Here is a 20,436-nt window from a genome sequence, read left to right on the forward strand (position 1 = left end):
TGCACTCTTCATTTCGTTGTACGCTGAGCTTATAATGAAAATAAAGGCATTCTGATTCTGAACAACTTTATTGTCAGACCACATGTTTTGGCTTGGACTTGTCTTTGAGGTCACAAATAATATTGTAATATCAAGAAAATAATAAAAAGAAAAGATGTAAAATAAATACATAAAGTAGCTGCAGCTGGTCCATGGAGGCTACTTCTGAATACCACAGTCGAGGTCTCATTACAGAAAAATGCATCTATCCACAACACAGATTTCAACTTTTTCCAGGAAGTGATGACACATTTTTATTTTTTCTCTAATCTAGTGCTCATCATCTGCGTGCGCGGTCCGCGTGTCCGTGGGTGCGCGCGCGCGTCCCATCCACGCCCCGCCCTGAGCTCGAGGAGTCCCCCACTCATCAGATGAAGGAGGAGGAGGAGGAGCCCTGGCGTGACGTCACTCCTCCCCGTCCCACCCATCTTAAATTTACATTTTCTATGGGTGCTGACTGCCTGCGTGTGTGTGTGTGAGTGTGTGAGAGTGTGTGTGTGTGTGCGCTGAACACTTTACAAGAGCGGCGCGGCGGGACACACCTCAGCCCCGAGAAGTGATCCGGAGAGGCGCTTTGTCATTTTCTTTTAAATATTGAACAAGTTCAGCTGGAGAAGTCGTGTCGGGGTCGACTTTTGAGGTAGGTGTGTGTCTGCGTGTGTGCGTGTGTGTGTCTGGGAGCTCGTGCGTTTTTCGTTTTGGTGTTTTTTTTCTGTTTCACTAACAAAAGCAGCACGTTTGTAACTGCCCTGTCTGCTGGAGCGGCTGGTTCTGGTGTTGTTTACACACACAAAAAAAGCTGTAAAGTGGAAGAAGAGGAGGAAGAAAAGAGCCCGAGGAGTGAGAGAATGAGATTGCAAAAAAAAAAGAAAAAAACACAAACTCTTGTTTCATTGTCTCCTTTTGTTGCAGCGCATGACTGCAGCCGACGGGACAGTGAGGGAGCGAACACGTTGGGGTTTGTTGTACAGGACGTACAGTTAACATTGACTCTGGACTGATACTGTTCATGGCAGCTGGCACTTTGTACTCTGTGGGAGAAGAATAGAAGAAGGAGAGGAAAAAAATCTGGGTTTTATTATCCCTGGTGTGTCTGAAGCTTTTAGAGATCTTGTGGCTCATGTGATATTCCAGATGGGAATATCTGTTTTTCTTAAAAAATCTGCAATCACTTGTGTTTTTTAAAGATAAATCGAGATTATTAATCCACCTTAAAATCCCATGTTTGTCTCAGAGTGCTTTACACCAGACTCCCTTTGTTTTTCTGCTGTTTTTGTCACCGTAACCTGACGAATAACGATGTCATCTTGAAATGGGTGAGACAAACTGCTTTAAAACCGAGCATGTTTTATGGATGAGCTTTATCTGGAAATGTGTGAGTAAGACTGTGTGTGTAACAGCACAGCAGTGACTTACAGCTGCCTCCTGGCTGAGAGCACATGGCTACAGTCAGAGAGCTGACACACTGGCCTGTGCTGTCATCAGGCACACAGGTCAGCTGTCATGTGAAGAGCCTTGTGTTGTGGGTTTTTTTTTTTTTTTTATGATCTGGCAACGGGGCTGCAAGTCTCAAACTTATGGAGTTTCTTATTCGCAGTGTAAACACGTCTCGGAGAGCCGCTGTCAAACTTTAACAAGACGTTAAACAAACAGGGCTCAACCCAACTCGAGCCAGAGGGCCGAGTGTGAGTGTGTGTTTGCTGGGTGGAGGCTGAATAGCAGCTTTTACATGTAAAGTAGTTTAACGCCGCTTCTAGTGAAGTGACGAAGGCAGGTGGTATGAATGAATTTTGTTAAAATCTCTAAGGTGAAGAGCTTTTCGAGAGTGTGTGTGTGTGCGCGCAAGGAGGGGAAAGTTTCTCGCACATGTGTTAGTCATTTAGAGCGGAGTTTGCTAAACGATTTACATCTGTTTTTTGATCTTTGAACCCCCTCCTTCCCTCCTCTCTGTCTCTCTCTCTCCTGTCTCTGACTCTCTCGCTGTCTTCTGTTTCCTGTAAGCGCTGATGCTGTCACTGTGTGTGTGTGTGTGTGTTAGTGTGTGTGGGTTACAACTGGAATGCTCTCTCCTGCATTATTACTGCACTCACAGGGAATTTAAATATGTGAATGAAATGGGTTTCCATCCTATAATGGCGCATTAGCGGTTCCCCTCGCAGATGTATCATTATAGAAGCTGAGACCATGTCAAGGACTCAACCTGACCTCAAGAAAGTCAAGGTATTTAGGTCAGGAATGGGTGTGAGTGTGCGTGTCCACGAGGGGTAACTGGCTACCGCATGTCTGTTGACGGTATTATCTCCCACAGTCCTGCTGGTCCGTCTGTGGGCGCAGAATCTTCATTACTCAGCAGAACACACTGATCCTTAAGCGCCGCACGCCGCACACGACACACTGTTTCTGCGTGTGTGATTCATGATTATGCTCAGTTGCTAGTTCCTCGCAGACATGCTGTTCATGGGTGGTGAAAGACTACCTTGTAGCAGATGTTTTTGAGTCTTTTCCCCTGTAATGAGTCGAGTAAACAGAGAGTGAGGTTTTCAGACGGCCTCTGTTCTCTTAGTTTCACCAGACACGTCTCCACTCTGTCCAGTTCAAACCTGCCCAGAGACTTTGATTTGTGCAATGTTTTATTCCCTTTTTCACGATCTGAAAATTGTTAGCCTCGGGCTGGATATTGTTCAGCGTTGTTTAGATTTGTCGGTGTTGTACTCGTGTTGGATACTGATGCCATACTGTGAGGAATACAGTGTTTCTTCTGAGCATTTCTTTCTTACATTAACAAAACAAGCACACTTACTCATATACAGTAGTGTTCAGCAACAGTGCAAACACTTTGCCAAATTAAAATTGGTAAAGCTATGACTTAAATGAGGAAATATCCCATTGAAGAACATGTAAACGCAACCCAGCCGGGCCCGGACGAAAACCACCTTCACTACCATCCTGAGTAATGCGCTTTGATGAAATGAAAAGTGTTTTAGGTGCTATTTCACACAGCAAGTGCCGTATATAACAAGTGTGTCTGTCGTCTAGCTACTCAACTGATCACATGACGGAAGATGTGTAGGATCTGGGTGGTGTACCACCTCCGCTAAACGATTTCCTGCGGTACAATCTGGTGAAATGAGTGGAAGGGCAACACGCACACAACTTGCTTTATCTCTTTTTGTGGTGCAGGGCGTGAAATTCCCCTCAAAATGGGAATAGAAAAGTCATTCAACACAGAATTTTCTCTTTTTTCGCTGAAAGAACACCGTAGTTATGCCATAACATGCTGGGAGGTTGTGCAGCGAAGTCTTTTATTTCAGTTACTTTTCCTCAAACTTCATTAGTAAATTTCCATTTGCGATCTGTAAACATGTATTGTTCCTTTTGTATCATAACGTCAAATATCACAATTTTTGCTGTAACTCCTCAAACAGGACTAAAGGATAAGTACGCTTTTATGAAATGAAACAAGGAAAGTTAAGGTGGAAAGGACAGCGGTGCTATTTTGGACAGTAAATACCATGTATTTATTGTCTAGGGAGGTGTTGTTTAGACTGTCACTGCTACCTAAATTGATTATGAGGCAAGTTATATTTGGACCTGGATGGTTTGCCACCTCGGCTAAACATCTTCCTGAAAGCAAACCACAAAGACCTGACAAAGCATTTGATGCTAACTGTTAGCACTTTTTATTGACACCCACTCCTAGAAGTACATTTCACTCAGCACTACAGCTCTCAGTGTGAGCATGGCAGGTTTGTGCAAACAAAAGTGATGCAATCACAGCCCCCTGCATCAGGACAAAGGATCTGTTTACACTGTGCTGTAGTTGTGTTGCCATGGTTTTAGATTATGATGTCACGATTAAGGTATTGGGTTTCCTGATGGAGAGCTGGTGTGGGATGGATTCATGTGAGCGTCAGACATGCAGAGGCTCGACCGGCTGATGTTGACTTGCTCATAAAAGAAAGATAAGATATGTGTGTGCACCGAAGACTGAAACAGACACGCACATACTCGCCTACAGAGACTCAGCTTCTCAAAGAATCCCATTGATTTTCCTGCTGTTATGCTGCAGCTTCAATCACAATAAAGCACCATTACTGTGCCGACCACTTTGCGTAGTCTTGGAGAAAGGATGACACACGCGCACGCACACGGACTCTCAATGCCTTCCTCCTTCCAGCTTGTTAGGTAGACGTATAGAGAGATTGGGAGTCTGAGCTGCATGAATTGGATTAAGCTCTTTGTAAGTCTCTATCAAGATATATGATCCTGTCGTATTACAAACACAAACAGGAACATACGCCCACTGATTGACAGAGCCACTTATTTTCTCTTACAGCCTGAAGCCAACAGTGGCTCTCAGAATGTATACATGCTTTTGGAAAGTTTCATCAGACAATGAAACCACATGATTGCCGACCGTCCCGTCTAAAAATATGCATCTGCATGCTATATTTTGTATCATGCCAAGCGTAAAGCACAGGATCAGTGAGAACAAAGACTCCTCACTTGGCTTGTTTTTGAACACCTGGTTACCTCATTATACATGTGGGAGCGTGCACGATCAGCTCGCACCTCGTGTGCCTGTCTGTCTGGATAACTGTCGATTGCCCGGTTGCCCAAGGTAACAGTTGTTATTGGGGTTTTCTCTACTAGCATGTAAACAAAGGAGAACCTCCCAAATCCTCCCCGGTGTGCCCCCCAGCCAATGAGCACTGAGCTCCCAGCTGGGCTCAGCCAGTAGACGGCGAGAGGGGGCGTGACTGTGCTCCATGAGGAAAAAACGGCAGTAAAGCACAAAGCTTTGAATCTGGAACTGGAACAGACAGCCGAGCCATAACAAAGACTCTTCCTTTTACGACCGAACGGCACTTCACACTGCTGAGCCAGACAAAACGGCGGTGGCTTTCCTAACTGCATGGCTTTAAGAGGCAGATATTCGGAGCTGCATTTGTGTGTGTGCGTGAGGAATGTGCAGTATATGAGCACATGTTTACATCTCAGCGAGGAGGAGCCACATGAAACATGCATGCGTCTCTGTCTATAATTTGCCGTCTTAGGGTGTGCCTATGTCGAAAAACAGTCTGGATTCGCTGCATGTGTCGTTCATCTGTTTCATACCACCTGTTCAAATCCGGCCTATACATATACATACGGGAACATGTGTCAGTGTCAGCTGTGAGGGAGTATAGACCGGCCTTTTGTATTTGACTGACAGGTGTGACCCCCCCTCGCTAATTATTCAGGACATGTGTTCAGAATTCGGTGCGAGTCAGCGTTTTGATTTTAACCTTTTTAAAGAAAAGTGTTGCCGTCACTCAGAGACCGTCAGCGTATGGGACATAGGCCTCCCCGGCTGTGTCGGTGTGTGTGCCCCTACATGTATACGCTGTTGTCCGTCCGAAGCGATAATCACTTTGCAGGTTCATCACATTCCTACAGTGTGACTCAAAGTGGTGTCTGTGCCTTTTTCAATCCATCCCATTCATTCTGTAATCTGCCTCGGCGCGGGGCTCACAACGTGTGGCAACAAGGGCCGCGGACGAGCTACCGCGATAAATAACTTCGGTCAGTGCTGAGCACAAGCTGTCTAATGCAGGCATGTTTAAACGACATGATCGGTTTTGTCCTCATCATGTTAACAGTGAGAGGTGTCAGAGATTCGTGTCACTTGTATGGACAGCCGTTGTTGAGGCATGTCAGCTGACAGATTCTGGATATTTGCTCAGAGCGCAATCAGCTCTTAAAAGTCAGATCTGGAAGCAGTCAAACCCACATTATAATCAGACATGACCAAACGCAGCCACTGTGGTTATCTGAGATGCAAGACACGAAGAGGGATGCACAGTAACAGAGATTTGAAGAACTACAGCCACAAGAGACGGCTGTTTTACAGGCCAGGATCACAACACTGATTCTAATCGGATCCCAGAATCACATTAACACTGTACATTAAATCATTGCCAAAGTAATGAATGTACTGTTTTGTTTTGTGTTTCACTTTCCTTTTTGCACAGGAACTTGTGAAAGACAAAGACATGAGAAGTAGAGTTGTAAAGGTTCCTCTGTTCTTCTGTTTCTGAGAAACCACCATGTCCGATGAACAACAAAGGCCTTTGTGTGATGGGCTAGTTTAAACCCTTTTTTTTTTTTTTCAAACTTCCTCAAACTGCCATTTAATGTCCTGCTTCCTGAAGAGCTTAAAGGCCATGACACACCAGGGCGATGATCAGCCATCTGTCATTGTCAGGGCCGTCAGTGAGCATCCATGGCTCCAGTCAGTGCAGTGTGTCCCAGTTTGTATCATCCTAGAAAGGTATTTCCTTTCACACAGTCGCAGAACGTACAGGCTTGTTGGCGGTCGGCTGCAGTCTTTGCGGTGTGTTCAAGTGCATCTTTTTGGCCGAGACCCGGGAGACGTGAGGCAATGCAACAGTCAGCCTTCAGCGCGGCTAGTTCTTTGCTGTGTCTGAGCCTTAAGGCCCCTAAATGCGTACAGTCATCATGAGAAGATCAGCTGATAGTGATAGAAAATATAGCCTGAGCAATGCGAGATTTGTGAGACAGATATTGTTACTGATATTCTGGAGTCTAAAAAAATCCAATCACAACGAATACATAGGTAGTTTCTTTTATTGTAGACTCGTAACAAACATTGTTGAAAAGGATTGTTTTTGATAACTGACCAAGGGAAGGAGCTGGTGTTGGCTGTAGCCATATTTGAACAAAAGGGTGCAGCTGATTGGATCTGACTGAGAACCTGAGGCCATGCTGTTGTAGCGACTTGTCAGTAACAATTTTGCCACACCCTGAAGCATAACCTGCTTCATCTGTCTATTTTACTCTAAATCATAATGCACAAAATGAATATCATGTGTTAAAGACGACTTGAAACTAGCGACTGAGGCCATAAACTCATTAGGAAAATGTTAACCGAGGAAATAAATCGGACTTTCTTTTTGCAACCAGTGGAGTCGCCCCCAGCTGGCCTTTTACTTTAAGGGTTGTTGCTGCAAGTGAAAAAAATATGTTTTTGCACTAAGCATTGGGTGGCCAGAGAGTTGAGAAGCAAGTTATAGGGAGTGAGTTTCAGTAATTCAGATGTTTTATATGAACTATTACTCCTGGCTGTGTTGTAATGAGTTTGGGTGTTTGCTCTTCATCATGACAGTCTGCAGAGCCGCCCAGTACTCCCTTAATGACATCAGGGTGTTTTAAACATCCACACACACACACACACACACACACACACACACACACACACACACACACACACACACACACACACACACACACACAGCACTGCATAGCTAGAGGCTAACAGCCCGTTCTTCTCTCACATGATGCAATGTGTTACATTACCCTTTCATTGTGTGGGTGTTTGTGCGCATCTGTGCTTTATGAACCCCGATTGTAAATTCCCATACCCCTGCGTCTCCCTAGTGACATCATCGTACTGTGGGAGCAGGGTGGGTGCTTTTCGGAGGTCGGTACACGATGAGGCCCCAGAATTCCCCAGCTCCTCTTTCTCCTCGGCTCCAGACCCCCACTCCTCGGGAAAAAGGAAATACAAAACAGATCTCAACCCCCAAACTCCCAAGCATACTTTTGAGGAACCATTTTCCTCTCACTGTCTGTGTTGCATTGTTTCTCCCTCAGATCATCTCGTAGTCCAGTCTTCTTTTGTCCAAAAGCTATTAGTGTTGGACTTATATCATCTGCATCTGCATCTTCTGAAGATTGTTAACTACATTTGAGCCATTTACTCAGTCTAAAGTAGCAAGAGTTGAACTTTGTGTTTGTGCACAGACAGAAACATGTTCAAGCTCCTTATAAGTTCATGGTCTTCATGTTTGGTCTTATCTTATTGGCTGCTTCTTTCTTTGGCACGCACTGGCAGGTCAGCCTTTCCTGAGGGGAGTGTGGCAAACTATTTTGCCGACACATGTAAAGTACTACACTAAAAAGGAAACTGTGCGCGTGGGTTGTCTTATTTTTATTTGATGCTGACTTTGAATGTATTTTTATGCGAGGGCGACAGGAAAAATGTGCGTTTCCATTGTTTGATTTCTAGAAATATGCGCACATGTACGTCACCGCTCTGCCAACTGTGATTTATGTGTCGTCACGAGGGGGGAGGCTTGTAAACGAGCACGTACGTACACTCGGCTCGGCTCGTCCGGGAAATGAGCACATTGTCACTACTAGGCCTCCCCAACTCTCTGCTTCCCCTCCACTTTCTCTTGTCACTTTCTCTCTCTCCCTGCCCCATCCCCCGCAGCTGCCAGTTAAAAGCTCATCTATCTGTGTGTTTTAATTAGGGCCTCCCCTATTTATGGCTGAATGGCCGCTTCATTAACAGAAAGGCTAGTAGACGCACACTTGGATCTGTCCGGCCTGTAACACACAGCTAGGGGGGGAAAGGATGTGTGTGTGTGAGAGAGAGAGAGAAAGGGAAAGACAGAGAAAGAACGGGGTGTGGGGGTTGCTTGAGGGGTATTGGTGACGCAATTTCCCCTTGAGGGGTGGACCTCCCATCTGTGAGTGGAATAGACAGGATCTGGCCAAAAAAAAAAAAGATAAATGGAGATTGAACAAGAGGAACTATATGGGACACGAGGGAGAAAATGTTTTTCTTCAATGTTTTGTGTCAGTATACTATTATAGAAGTATAGTTTAGTGTTTGTTCTAATGGAGCTGCTCTTGTCGGCCTCTTTTCATCCAATAAGAAACCACAAAGTAGTAATCCCTTTTATCACGTCAGCTGTGTCGACGATCAGCTATGTATCAAACCAGATGCCAACATGCTGATCAGTCCATTCTTGGAAACCTGACCCGTGCGTATATTTGTGCAGGATACTGAGAAAAACAAATCCTGGCTCGCTGAAGATGGAGTGGGTGTGGTCAGCCATGTGTTCATAACCAATGACAGTTGACAGGCCAACCCCACCCTGTGCAGAGCGCTGGATGGCCTGCCCTGGTCGTGCCTGCACCTTGGAGGAGAGCAGGGGGGGGGTCAGATGGTGAAGCAGTCCACCAGCTGCTCTCCTCGCCTTCATTTTCTCGGCCTGTCAAGGCAGCAGCAGGAGGAAGGCCACTCTTGACTCATGAGAGGCTGAACCCAGTCTGTGCATCTTGATCCCAACTCAAAAGTTATCCACTTCTTTCTTTCTTGCTTTCTTTCTTGCTTTCTTCTGTTTGTCTTTAGTATTTACAGTCTTGTTTGTTTCCTGGCAGTGAAATGAAAGCGAAGCACTGATAATGGCCAATTTAGGTTCTCTTCCCCATCCCTCATCATTAGCCTTTCTGTCCATCTGTGCACTTCTCGGTCCGGTTAGATAAGGAAGACTCCTTTTCATGCGTATAAATATACATTTGTTTTTGTCATTGTTGTAACCAACAATAACATATTAATGTATCACCTATTATATTGGTATGTTAGCACACAGATTGATTGAAAGTTGAGTATTTACTCTCTTTCAGCTCCATTTTTGGTCTCCAAAACTGAGAAATGTATTTGGCTGTGTAGCTGCTAAATGCTTCGCTATGTTGCAGATGGTCGCTAACTTTGTTTTTGTACGCCTTTTGATGCTGGGCAGGTAGCATACAGTGAGTTTGTGTGAGCTTTTTTTGCTAAAAATAGCTGTCTGCTTCAATTTATTTCAACTTTGACATCAGTTGCCGCCCGACCTTTCAAAGCACAAGCAATAAGATAACACGTGGCACAGCCAGAAGTGACATTTTTAAGAGTTTCCCCCCGAACTAATGCATGTCACACAACATTAAAAACATACCATAAATCTTGCCAGATGAAATGTAGGCAGTCAAATGGGGCGGCCTAGTTTGTGATGGGGCATATAGTTTATGAATCCAGCTAAATCCCAGTGCTGAAGTTAGCTTAGCTGATCACGACCTTGTGTATGATCGTATCGTATCACGACAGCTAACTATAAAAACAGTCGGTGACCAGAAAACATCAGCTTAGCAACAATAAAAAATCTCATCAGGCTGTGACAGGGAAATTCTGGTTTGCGATGACATGATGATGATGAACACCTGCGCTACACTTTGCATAAAATGTGTCATCATCTGTCGGCAGTTTAAAGCTGCAGGCCCAAAAACAGCGGTGAGCTGAGAGATGCTGTAAAGCTCCGTCGAGCTGACACGAACTGCACAGTCTGCCTCTGCGCGTTTGTCACTATGATGGACACCTTTCACATCATTCACACAATCATCGGATCCATTGTGCTAAAAATACTGCTCATAGCCGCTGCGAGGTTGTTTGTGAGGAGTTTATTTCGGTTGGTGAAAGTCCTCCCCACTGATGCCCATTTGCAGCCTTCAGGTGTCGGTATGAGCTGGCAGCGGCTCTTTCCGGCCCCTGAGTGCTGTGTCACTGAATAAAGCGTGGGGGATGCCAGGTCGCCATGGCAACTTAGAGACATGACAGTTGAGGGGGAAATTGAGAAATGGGCGCTTATTATGAATGCAAGTCTTTGTGCGTGTTTGCTCGTATAGCAGAGCTGGCCGAGGTGACGCAATCACTTTGGCACAGTGCGGGCACTCTCTCCTTCCAAGATAAGTCACTCTATCAGCTCTAATGCAACCTGCCACTGTTGGGTACACTTCCACACAGCCACCAGCGCAGGCGTGCTTATCAAGCACATCACGTAAAAACGCCCGATTGCTTCCTGTTTTTTAGACTAAAAAAGCTGCCAACCACACGTTTCTGTCCGTATTTGTGCAGTGAAAAGAACGCTCTGTGTGTGCGAGCATGGTTTGACCTGTGGGTTTCATTTTCTACATCGATTTAACTTTCTGTCCGTCTTTTGCAATTTTTCTGGCATGATTCATCTGCAGCTGATTAACGATGTGACACTTCACAGTTTACAGCGCCACAGTCACACGCAGGTTATGAGGATGACAGGGAGAGGGTGAAGTAAACAGAGGAAATCTGCCTTTGGCCAACTCCCTTTTCTCCTACCCCAGACACTTTCCTCTGACCCACTTTTTCTCCTTTCTTTTCCGTTGTTATCCACAAGTTTCTGCTCGTTTTATCCCTAAATGCTCGGACATTTTAAATCCTCTCAATTCTGCGGCCATTCTCTTGGGCATTTCGGAGATTCGGGTCTTTTATGAGGCTCATTATCTGTGTGTGTGTGTGTGTGTGTGTGTGTGTGTGTTTGCCTGTGGTCTTTGCTGTAAGGCTGTGTTTCCAAAACCAATAAACAGACTGTTTTAATGGGATTCCTGAAGCAGCAGGAAGTGTTTTCCCAAAAGTAGTGCACCTTGGTCCACACACTAACATGCTTGTACAAGTTTGTAACACAGTTGTGTTCCAGATATCAACACGTACACTCCACCGTTTGTTAGAGCGTTATATACCGCTCTGAATCCCACACAGAGTGAGACATGCATTCAATTACTGTCCTAGTTAAGTTACTGGAACATTGATTATCGACTGTACTCTTTAGGTGTTGAACCTAACCGATGGTGGATCATGTTATCTAATACAACTTTTGAGTGGACATAAAATACAACATGCAGAACGACCGGTGAGGAGGCCGCCTTCAAGCAGGCCTCCAATTTGAGGCTCCTTTTGAACTCCCTATGTCACTTCCCCTCTCCCTCGGGGCACAGAGGAAGTCGGAGCAGATGTGTTAAGCTAACGGACACTTTGACAACACTGCCAGTCTGTAAGTTCCTCTACCCCCTACCACCGGCAATAACACAAACCGCCTTTGATGTACACAGCACTTGGTTCACAAGCAGCCCCCGACTGCAGCCACAAGCTGTTCTGCCCACCTCTGCCATCTCACATGCATACACACACACACACACACATGTCCTGGCTGTGCCACAGAGTGCAACAACATTATAGCCAGTGGTGTACGTAGATGGAAATACTGTTTACTACAGTAGTAAAATCCCTTTAGGAGCACCTCCTTTTCCTAACTTGACCCCAAACTTGTGTTATTTAAAAATGAATGAAATGTATCCACGGATTTTAAGATTTATGTCGGCCACACGAGTCGGTAAACATCATGTTAAAAGGTTACTAATCTGAGATTAGAAGGGATTAGCCGCCACTATGACTGTAAAAATCACAACCGACTGGGAACACCAGTATTTCCATTTGTCAACATATTCCACTCCGTCCATCAAGAGTATTTATTATGTGGTATTTCTCTGTCTTTGTTCTGCAGCGTGCAGCCACAAGCCGTGTTTATCTTAGGCTTCTTTGTTATGTAACTGACATCCTTTCTAGGATGCACGAGTGTCGACCCCTAGTGGAGTCTGTGGCTCATTACGCCCATCCTTGTGTGTGCTTGTTTTGATTTTGAGGACACGCTCCCCCACCTTTGTGTCTAGCACGTGCAGGATAATGCATCCTTGGTAGGAGCTGGTGAATGTGATTGGATGATGTGATGTTGTCAGTCGTTTTATGTCCCGATCAGTCACATTCAGGAGAGACTCACTCGCAGGCGTTCGAGAACACGACTGTCAGACAATCTGAGTCATTCCTCGGACTGTGGGAGAAGAAATGCACGTGACTTTGTTATCTAATGTTGAACAGACTATTTTTGTAATGCACTATTAGACCACTTTGATGTTATTTTTAAGGCAGAACTCTTTCTGCGCAATTCTGTATGCGACTATTTCACAGACGGGATTGAAAATATGAAGTTAAATAAAATAGCAAGTGAGAATCATCATCAATCAGTGAATCTGTTGCTTGAGGGAAAAACTGTTCTTTGCCTGGAGATGTACATTGAAAGTCAGTAGGAGGGGAGTAGGTGAGGGAGGGAGCACACACACACACAGAGAGAGAGAGAGAGGGAGAGAGAGAGAGAGGGTGTGTGTGTGTTTGTGCGTGAGCGTGGCTATAAAACAGACTTTGAAATCCAACCCAGCTCAGAAGCAGACAGCTGTGCAGACCAAAGCACCTCTCCCGTGTGACGCTCCGCAACACGCTGATAAAAAGGACAGCGAGATATTTTAAAAATAGCTTTTACCGGACAAAACTATACCGACTCAAAACAGCAGAGATGGCGACAATGTTCAGATACCCCGTCTTTCCTCATCTGCAGGGTAAGAGTTGAGCCAAGATTGAATTTTGTGCTTTTTTTTTTTTTTTGAACAGTAGATAAAAGTGAAGTACTTTGCTGTTTCAGTCTCACGTGTTAGATGTGAGTATGTTATAGCCAGTGGAATAAACATAAATATTATTCTGTTCTCATTTCATGTTCATTTAGAAATCCCTAAACGTTCATGATCTTAAATGGAGCATGTGAGCCATCAGTCGGAAGCAAAGCGGTGTCATGAACGGTGGCACTTGGCTGCCGTAGAAGTTATTTTTGCTGTGGTGTTATTGTACGTACCCTGTGATTACGATGACGCATTGGTCAAACTTTCTGTATCCCAGTCAGTCATTTCTCAGCTTTAGGTGATCCTGTTGGTGCATGGATAGTTGTTTTTTATCCCTATAAATGGAGAAATACAGAATACATGTTTTTTTAACTGCTTAAGTAACATGGCCAGAGGCAGTGTGCCCACATTTGGGGGTTGTTAATGAGAGTTGTTTTTATTTTGGAGGTCATGTAAAACAGAGGGTTGAACATTTGGGTTAGTAATGTATCAGCAACTTTGATTTGTGCCTGAAGGATGCCTGAAGAAGTTTCTTGATTCATCTCTTAATCACTGTCCATACGCCCTCTGATAGAGGTGTGAAATGTTCCTCTTCACTCAGTGTGGAACAATTATGTAATTCCAGCTCCATCACTAACGAGACCATTTCAGAAAACTCTGCATGTGCCAACACCAGAGGAGCAGGCAGATGTTCATTTCATGCTTTGAAAGGAAGAAATAATACGTCCCTGATAAATGTTAACCCCTGCAACACAGATATGGAAGTTTCCTCTCACCATTGCATTGCTGCGTCTGATCCTGTGACATCGTGATGATTAAATTTAGGTTCCTCTCATTTGCTTCTATCGCTTCAGATCCGTGTGACCCTGGTCTGTCGCTGTCACCGGGGAGGAGTGTCATGGCGGAGCCCGACTACCTGGAGGGAGACTGTGATGAGCTCATCAAACCCAAGAAGCTGATCAACCCGGTCAAGAACTCTCGGAACCACCAGGACCTGCACCGAGAGCTGCTCATGAACCAGAAGAGGTTAGGAGGCAGAAGAAAACAATATTTTTCTCCCTTTGTCTCTTGTTTGTGTCTGTCTAATTTGTTTCCTGGTAAATTGGCGTAACCCATAAATCCCCAGAGATTATTACTTTACAACTAGCAACAGAAGGATTTATCACGGTCTATGGCACACAAACGAAACTGGGCCACTGATTATCAAAGGTATCTTCCTCACGTGCAGATAACAGTTTATGCATTTATTGGCTGGTTGTCGTCCAACAAATTCCAGACAATCCTCATCTCCTTGTTTGTTTATGAAAGCAATACACATTCTGCCCTTTTCCAAAACAGGTTAAGACAGCACAGCGTCCAGATCCAGGCTAATATGTTTTATTCATGGTGGAGTTATTCCCGTATCGCTGCAACTTCCTTGTTATTGGTCTGATAGTATCCATGCAGACTGCGCTGATGCTGTGTGTCACTTAAGTTTACTCCACTGGTCCCTCCAGCCCCCAGCAGCAGCGGTATTATGTAAAGCGCAGCACATAAAACTTTCATAGGCGCTATTATATAAAAGCCCAAGTGCATTAGTGTGTCAAAAATTGGTTATGTAAAGGTCACACAGATATACCGTGCACGATCGACCCGGTCTGACGGCTGTTGCTAATCATACTACACGGTACAAGCATCCATGCATCCGTGTCAGTGTCCGTGCATGGGGAATACACACGCATACACGGAGCTATGATCACGTCTTTGACGCTAAATGTTTGTATTTTCTCTCACCAAACGGTGCCGGCAGCTTTGTGTTGGAGCTATTAATAGCTACGTAAACACACATGCTGATGACAGCTGTTACATCACAGCAGCGGTGCTGCTAATCAAAGACTGGGGTGCTTTTGTAGTGATGGGAAAGAGGCCGGAGTGGGCAGGATAACGAAGAAATTTAATAAAAAACATGGGGAGCAAAGCCGTTCTTCCGTTCCACATGCTGCAGAGTGTTTGTAGTCGTCTAGACGGAGTATCAGTAGAAGTCCGTGATAAATCTCGGGGTTTTGGGGTGGATGAACTTGTTTTCATTGGGCTCTCCGTCGTGTACTGAAAGTATAGAAAGCTCGGCTGCATGGTGAATTAGTCACGCTGATGAGAGAGGGGAGGGGGGGGGGGTGGATGGATGCATGGATGGATGGCCGGCTGCACGGTGAGGAAAAAAAAATGTGTTATGTAATCAAGATTACAAAACAGTCTAGCTGAGGGCCTTTCTCTGCCTTTGCTACCTTCGCTGTGGTGACCCCTCCTACACACACACCACACACACACACACACACACGCATATACGGAGGAATTTCAGACATCCAGCCACGAAGCCTGGTGAAGCAGTTCAGCAGATGGAGGTATTGGTGTGTCGCGTTTTGAACACACATTCTTTCTAGTCTGCTAAGGGGCACGCACTCATGGGAGGGATCGTGGTAATGAGGGTCAGCGGTTATGTAAAAGTCGCCGACAGTGAAAAGGACACCGGCGTAAACATCTTTACAGCCTGTCTAACTGCGCTGAGCGACCTTGACCCTCCTCCCGTTCTGCGTGACATGTGCGAAATCACATACTTTCCCCCTTTCAACCCGGAAAGTGCTTTCATAAGACCCTCGCAGTCAGGGCAACCAGAGCATTTCACTGCAGCAGCGACTGTAAGTGAAGTAGTTACTTGTTGTGAATTAACTCCCACGACTTCTTGGAACATAGCGGGCTCGGTTATGTAATCTTCGAGGTTTAATAGTGCATTTAATTAAGGCGCTGTTGTTGCTAAACTGCAGGCAGGTGGGCATGCTGTGTTCTCTCCGAGGAGCCGACGCAGCCTGTGTAGAGTCGGGGCTTTCACGGGAAAAGAAAAAATAATCTGGATAATAAGGTTTTTAAATTGATCCTCTGAAGGGCATGGAGATTACACTTTTTTACCAACTGATAGCCTCAGTCCTTCTCTTGTGTGGCACTTTATTGTGCGTCCCTAATCCTTCACTTGCTTTGCTGTTCATTGGCCTTTCCCAGCTGACTCCAACCCATCTCTGTTCCCCTCTGTCTTAAGCAGCCCCGAGCCTCATCCTCGGCCCCCGCCCTTCTCTCGCGTAGTTTTTGGAGGAGTTTGGAGCATTACGTAACATTTGGTATTTTTGCTATTTCTTCGCGCTCGCACCGAGACGTCCCACTGTTCTCTTTTTGTATTGTGCTGCACGTATCCAGGCAGTTGTGTAACAATCCCTCCGGCTTTCCAAGTAACTTAACCACCGCAAGACAGCTTCCATGAGTAATATGTTAGATGAGTTACGATATGGTTTGATGTATTGGGAATGTTTTTCGGGAAAGAAAAAGGAAAAAAAAGGTCCAGTGAGTTTTCCAAAGTGAGCTCCAACGCTGGCAGCTATCACATTCACGGATTGGTAGATATGAAACAATCTGTGACTTTCCCTGAAACAAGACTAAAATGTTTAATCCAGAACATCTAGATCTGCATGTCAAACCAGAATCAGGTCATGGTCATCATCTGTTACGTATGAATGTGAATACTAATCTCCGGGGCTACGCCGTGTCATCGGCGTGGGTTGTCGGGGAGGTCTGTTCATTTAGTAACATGCCGTTTTCGCTGATCTGATTCTGCGCAGGGGCCTGGCACCTCAGAACAAACCGGAGCTCCAGAAGGTTCTGGAGAAGAGAAAGAGGGAGCAAGTGCTCAAGGCTCAGAAGGAGGAGCAGGAGGCCCATAAGAAGAGGAGCGACCTGGAGATCGAGCTCATGAAAAGACAACAGAAACTAGAGCAGGTAAATGATTGAAAGAACGAAATGTAAACTGTCTTTTCAGCATTTTGAAGGACGCATGCTGCTACTGTATCCGAGCATACAGACTAAAGAGCCCCTTGAGACATGTATTAAGGCTTACATAAAAAATCTCTGTGTCTGACGGTTTTTTTGCAGTAAAGACGCATTCAAATACTTAAATGTCACCAAATGCTTTTCCCTCGTTAAAACTTTCCAGAGAATATGAATATGCAAATATTTTCCATTTCACAAGTGTAACTGCTGGACAATAGATGTCTCTTACTTCAGTTTAAAGTCCATTCTCAGTGTTTGTGCACCCGAGGCTATAAGTTAACTATCTGTGATGTCACAAATCATGCTCGAGAAACAGAGAAAATTTACACTTTCAGCAAAGAAATGTGAAAATTTCTAGTTTAAACTCTGCACATACATCATGCTACACAGTTAAGATCAAACATTCAAATGTAGGAACGATTGTGATGGCCCTCCTGTGAAAAAACGCTAAGAAAGTGCCCTCTTGGATGCCCATATGTTAGACGAAGGTTGATAGTGCCCTCTCTTCACTATAAATATATCACAACTTTCTGTACGCTGGTGCCCTTTTTAGTTTTTTCGCCCCTGCATCTGAAACATCCCGAGTCCGCCACTGTTTTTGACTGGATGGGGCTTCAAAGTTATCGTCCACTGATTTGGAAACAAGATGCAGCTTATATCTATAATTAGCTTAATCTCGTCTTTGTTCTTGCAGCTGGAGCTGGAGCAGCAGAAAATCGACGAGGAGCAGGAGAACACCCCCGAGTTTGTGAAGATGAAGAGCAACCTGCGCCGGACCAAGCAGGAGACGGACGGCGAGGAACGAACCACCTAAGAGAAACCAGCAGGGGTGTCTGGGTCTGGCTGATTGTGCGCATGTTTTGTGGTGCACAGAGTCGTCAGGAGTGTGTGTACAAAAAAAGAGAGCGTGTGTGGTGGTGGCCTGACCGTGGTCTCGAGATGAACTTTCCCAACCTAGCTGTTCCTTTCCCGCAGTGAGGAGAGAGACTTTACAGACTAAAGACAACCCCCTCTGTCTGCCTGCCACGGGACCCGCCAGTACTCACCTCTGCTCCTCACAGCCATCCAGCAGCAGCAGCATACAGCGACCCCCGCAGGAGGGACCGAACACAGACATGTTACACGCCTTTCAACAGAGGGCCGAGCAAGCTTCCAATGAGCTCTGATGGAGAAACACACACAAACACACACGCAGGAGTTTTCATCCCCTCTGTTTTCACTCCTCTCTCCACAGCGAGCTGTCGTTTCTCTTTACTGTTATCGATGTTGTTATTGTTGTTGTTTTTATTTTTTATTTTTTTTGTTCTCATCTTCAGAATCAAATAAGGAAAAGTGGACACTGGATGGACTCTTGAAGCTGTGTAATGTAAAAGCCAAACAAGTGTGCTTTTTGTTATTTATGTTTGTAGCTTTTAGCCCAGGTATAGGGGAGGACACTTTTTAGTCGTTCTGTATTTTAGTTTGTTTTACAGCATAGTTTATTGAAGCCAGAACGGGACAAAGGGAGTGTACGGTCATGTGAAAACACTCGAGTTTGCTTTATTATTAATTTTATTTTTTAAAAATCCAAACATGCCATTTCCTCAGCTAATGCAATTTTGAGCAATAGTAGAACTCCCAGGCATGAGAGTGACCTTTTCTTTATATATTCTGTTGTTTTGTATGAATAAAAGTGTTGCTTAATAAATAATTTAAGTTTTTGTTAGGTTGGTTAATGAGAATAAGCCTTTGAGCCCCGTCTGATTCAGTCTTTGTGTGCTTTTGTGAACAAAGCGTTTGGTAGAACGTGTACACATTTAGGCCGACTCTCATGAAAGATATAATTGATTAATGGTTCTTGGGATGTCTGCGTGGCTCCTGAAACGACTGTGATAAGTCCTGGAGCTCTATAACGACAGTGTTTTTCTCTATTTACAGTGGAGCCGTAGATGTGCAGGCGGATCATGATCGTTAATCTGAATTAAAGTGGCAATCTTTGGGCCAAATTCCAAAACGGTCACTCGATGTGAGGAAGTGTGATAACTATGGATGTTAAAGTGCACATGTGGTGGTTATTTAAGTATCACACAGTAATACTATGGGTCTAAAATTCTGGTTTGTGGGTCTCCAAGAGATGATAACTATTATTTTAAAGGGAAGAAGCAGATTTCTAACAACATAACCCTGTATTCTTCTCCAGAATCTTCTTTTAAATAAACTTAATTTTAACACGTTCCATTTATTTTTCCTTTATTTTGTGTGCTGCTGCTGCGGGAGTCTGTGGGTTTGTTATCTAACTAATAGCTAACACTAATAATTATTTTCTGAATGGAATGTGATGCAAAGATAACAGCGAGCAGTACATCTATCAACCGGAGCTTATTACCGTGATAAGCTCTGCTTATTTAGTCCAAAGCTAATGTTGATTTTGCTCACAGACTGCCAACATTCAGATGTCTGGACGAGGAGCAGTATTGGGAACAGAACCAAGCTCTCGATTAGGCTACAGATGGTTTTTAGTGATGGGTTTTATAGGCAAATCAGAGATTTTGCCACATGTGGATCAACCTAGAATCCAGCAACAAGAAGAAACAACTATAATATCGCATTTTTATTGCATTTGTTGTTAATAGGAAGTTAAAATGTGCAACATTATTTATCTGGATTCAGTAATGTTTTGTAGCACACCAAAGACTTTCAGTGTTTCCATCAATGAGATGCCAGCGAGAGGAACTGCACTATTTAGTGGCACTAATGATATACTGGGTCACTTTAGGGTTGGAGCCAATAAAATAAATAAATAGCCTACAGCTTAAAGTCTGGGCTGCTTTCCAGAATAAAACACAGAATCTGTGGTTTTGATGGGTGAAGCGTACCACCACAGTAGGCTATAAATAAAAGTGAGCTCAGAGTGGAAAGATGGTTGAAGCAAGCAAATAGCGGACAGTAAGGAAATGGTTATTTCAAAACGAAGCAAAATCAGAAGGTTAAGGGCTTTTAAGAGTTTTAAGCACTTTGATTAATGTCTTTTTTGACAATTAAAGTTTTACACAAGTCAAAACTGATACAGAAGTTAAAAAATATATTTTTTTATATTATAACATGAACAATATATAAAGATTATATCATTATCGTGATATGAGACTACATATCGTCATAGATTTTGGATATCATTATATCACGACATGGTGTAAGTGTTGTCTTTTCTTGGTTTTAAAGGCTGCGTTACAGTAAAGCGATGTCATTTTCTGAACTTGCCAGACTGTTCTACTTGTTCCAATACATTACACCCACATTACTGATGATTATATATCAAAAAGCTCATTGTGTCAATAATACAACATTGCTGCAACAGCAATATCAAAGTATTATGTCCAAAGTATTGTGTAATTGTGACTGTTCAGGCACAGCTAAGCATCT

General features: G+C 44.3%; 1 protein-coding gene across 2 annotated transcripts; it reads left to right on the top strand.

Annotated features, from left to right (window-relative positions):
* Positions 1–525: 525 nt before the first annotated feature.
* On the top strand, positions 526–19,252 carry fam107b (family with sequence similarity 107 member B). Of its 2 annotated transcripts, none has more exons than XM_084364580.1 (4): positions 526–679; positions 14,040–14,211; positions 16,830–16,986; positions 17,732–19,252. In XM_084364580.1, exons 2-4 carry the CDS (start codon positions 14,084–14,086, stop codon positions 17,849–17,851), a joined length of 405 nt encoding a protein of 134 aa, XP_084220706.1. In that variant the 5' UTR covers positions 526–679; positions 14,040–14,083; the 3' UTR covers positions 17,852–19,252. The 2 variants fall into 2 exon arrangements, with proteins under 2 accessions (XP_084220706.1, XP_084220705.1); XM_084364579.1 differs by lacking the exon at positions 526–679 and adding an exon at positions 12,940–13,128.
* Positions 19,253–20,436: the final 1,184 nt, after the last annotated feature.

Source organism: Pagrus pagrus (assembly GCF_965226575.1).
Source record: "Pagrus pagrus genome assembly, chromosome: 10".
Lineage (NCBI taxonomy): Eukaryota > Metazoa > Chordata > Actinopteri > Spariformes > Sparidae > Pagrus > Pagrus pagrus.

What these genes read in the sequence shown, in the direction of transcription:
- fam107b (XM_084364579.1), top strand. Translation starts at nt 13,086, where the DNA reads ATGGCGACAATGTTCAGATACCCCGTCTTTCCTCATCTGCAGG. An exon ending in CGTCTTTCCTCATCTGCAGG is followed by an intron (nt 13,129 to 14,039) that starts GTAAGAGTTGAG and finishes CTATCGCTTCAG; the next exon opens with ATCCGTGTGACCCTGGTCTG. An exon ending in GACAACAGAAACTAGAGCAG is followed by an intron (nt 16,987 to 17,731) that starts GTAAATGATTGA and finishes TTGTTCTTGCAG; the next exon opens with CTGGAGCTGGAGCAGCAGAA.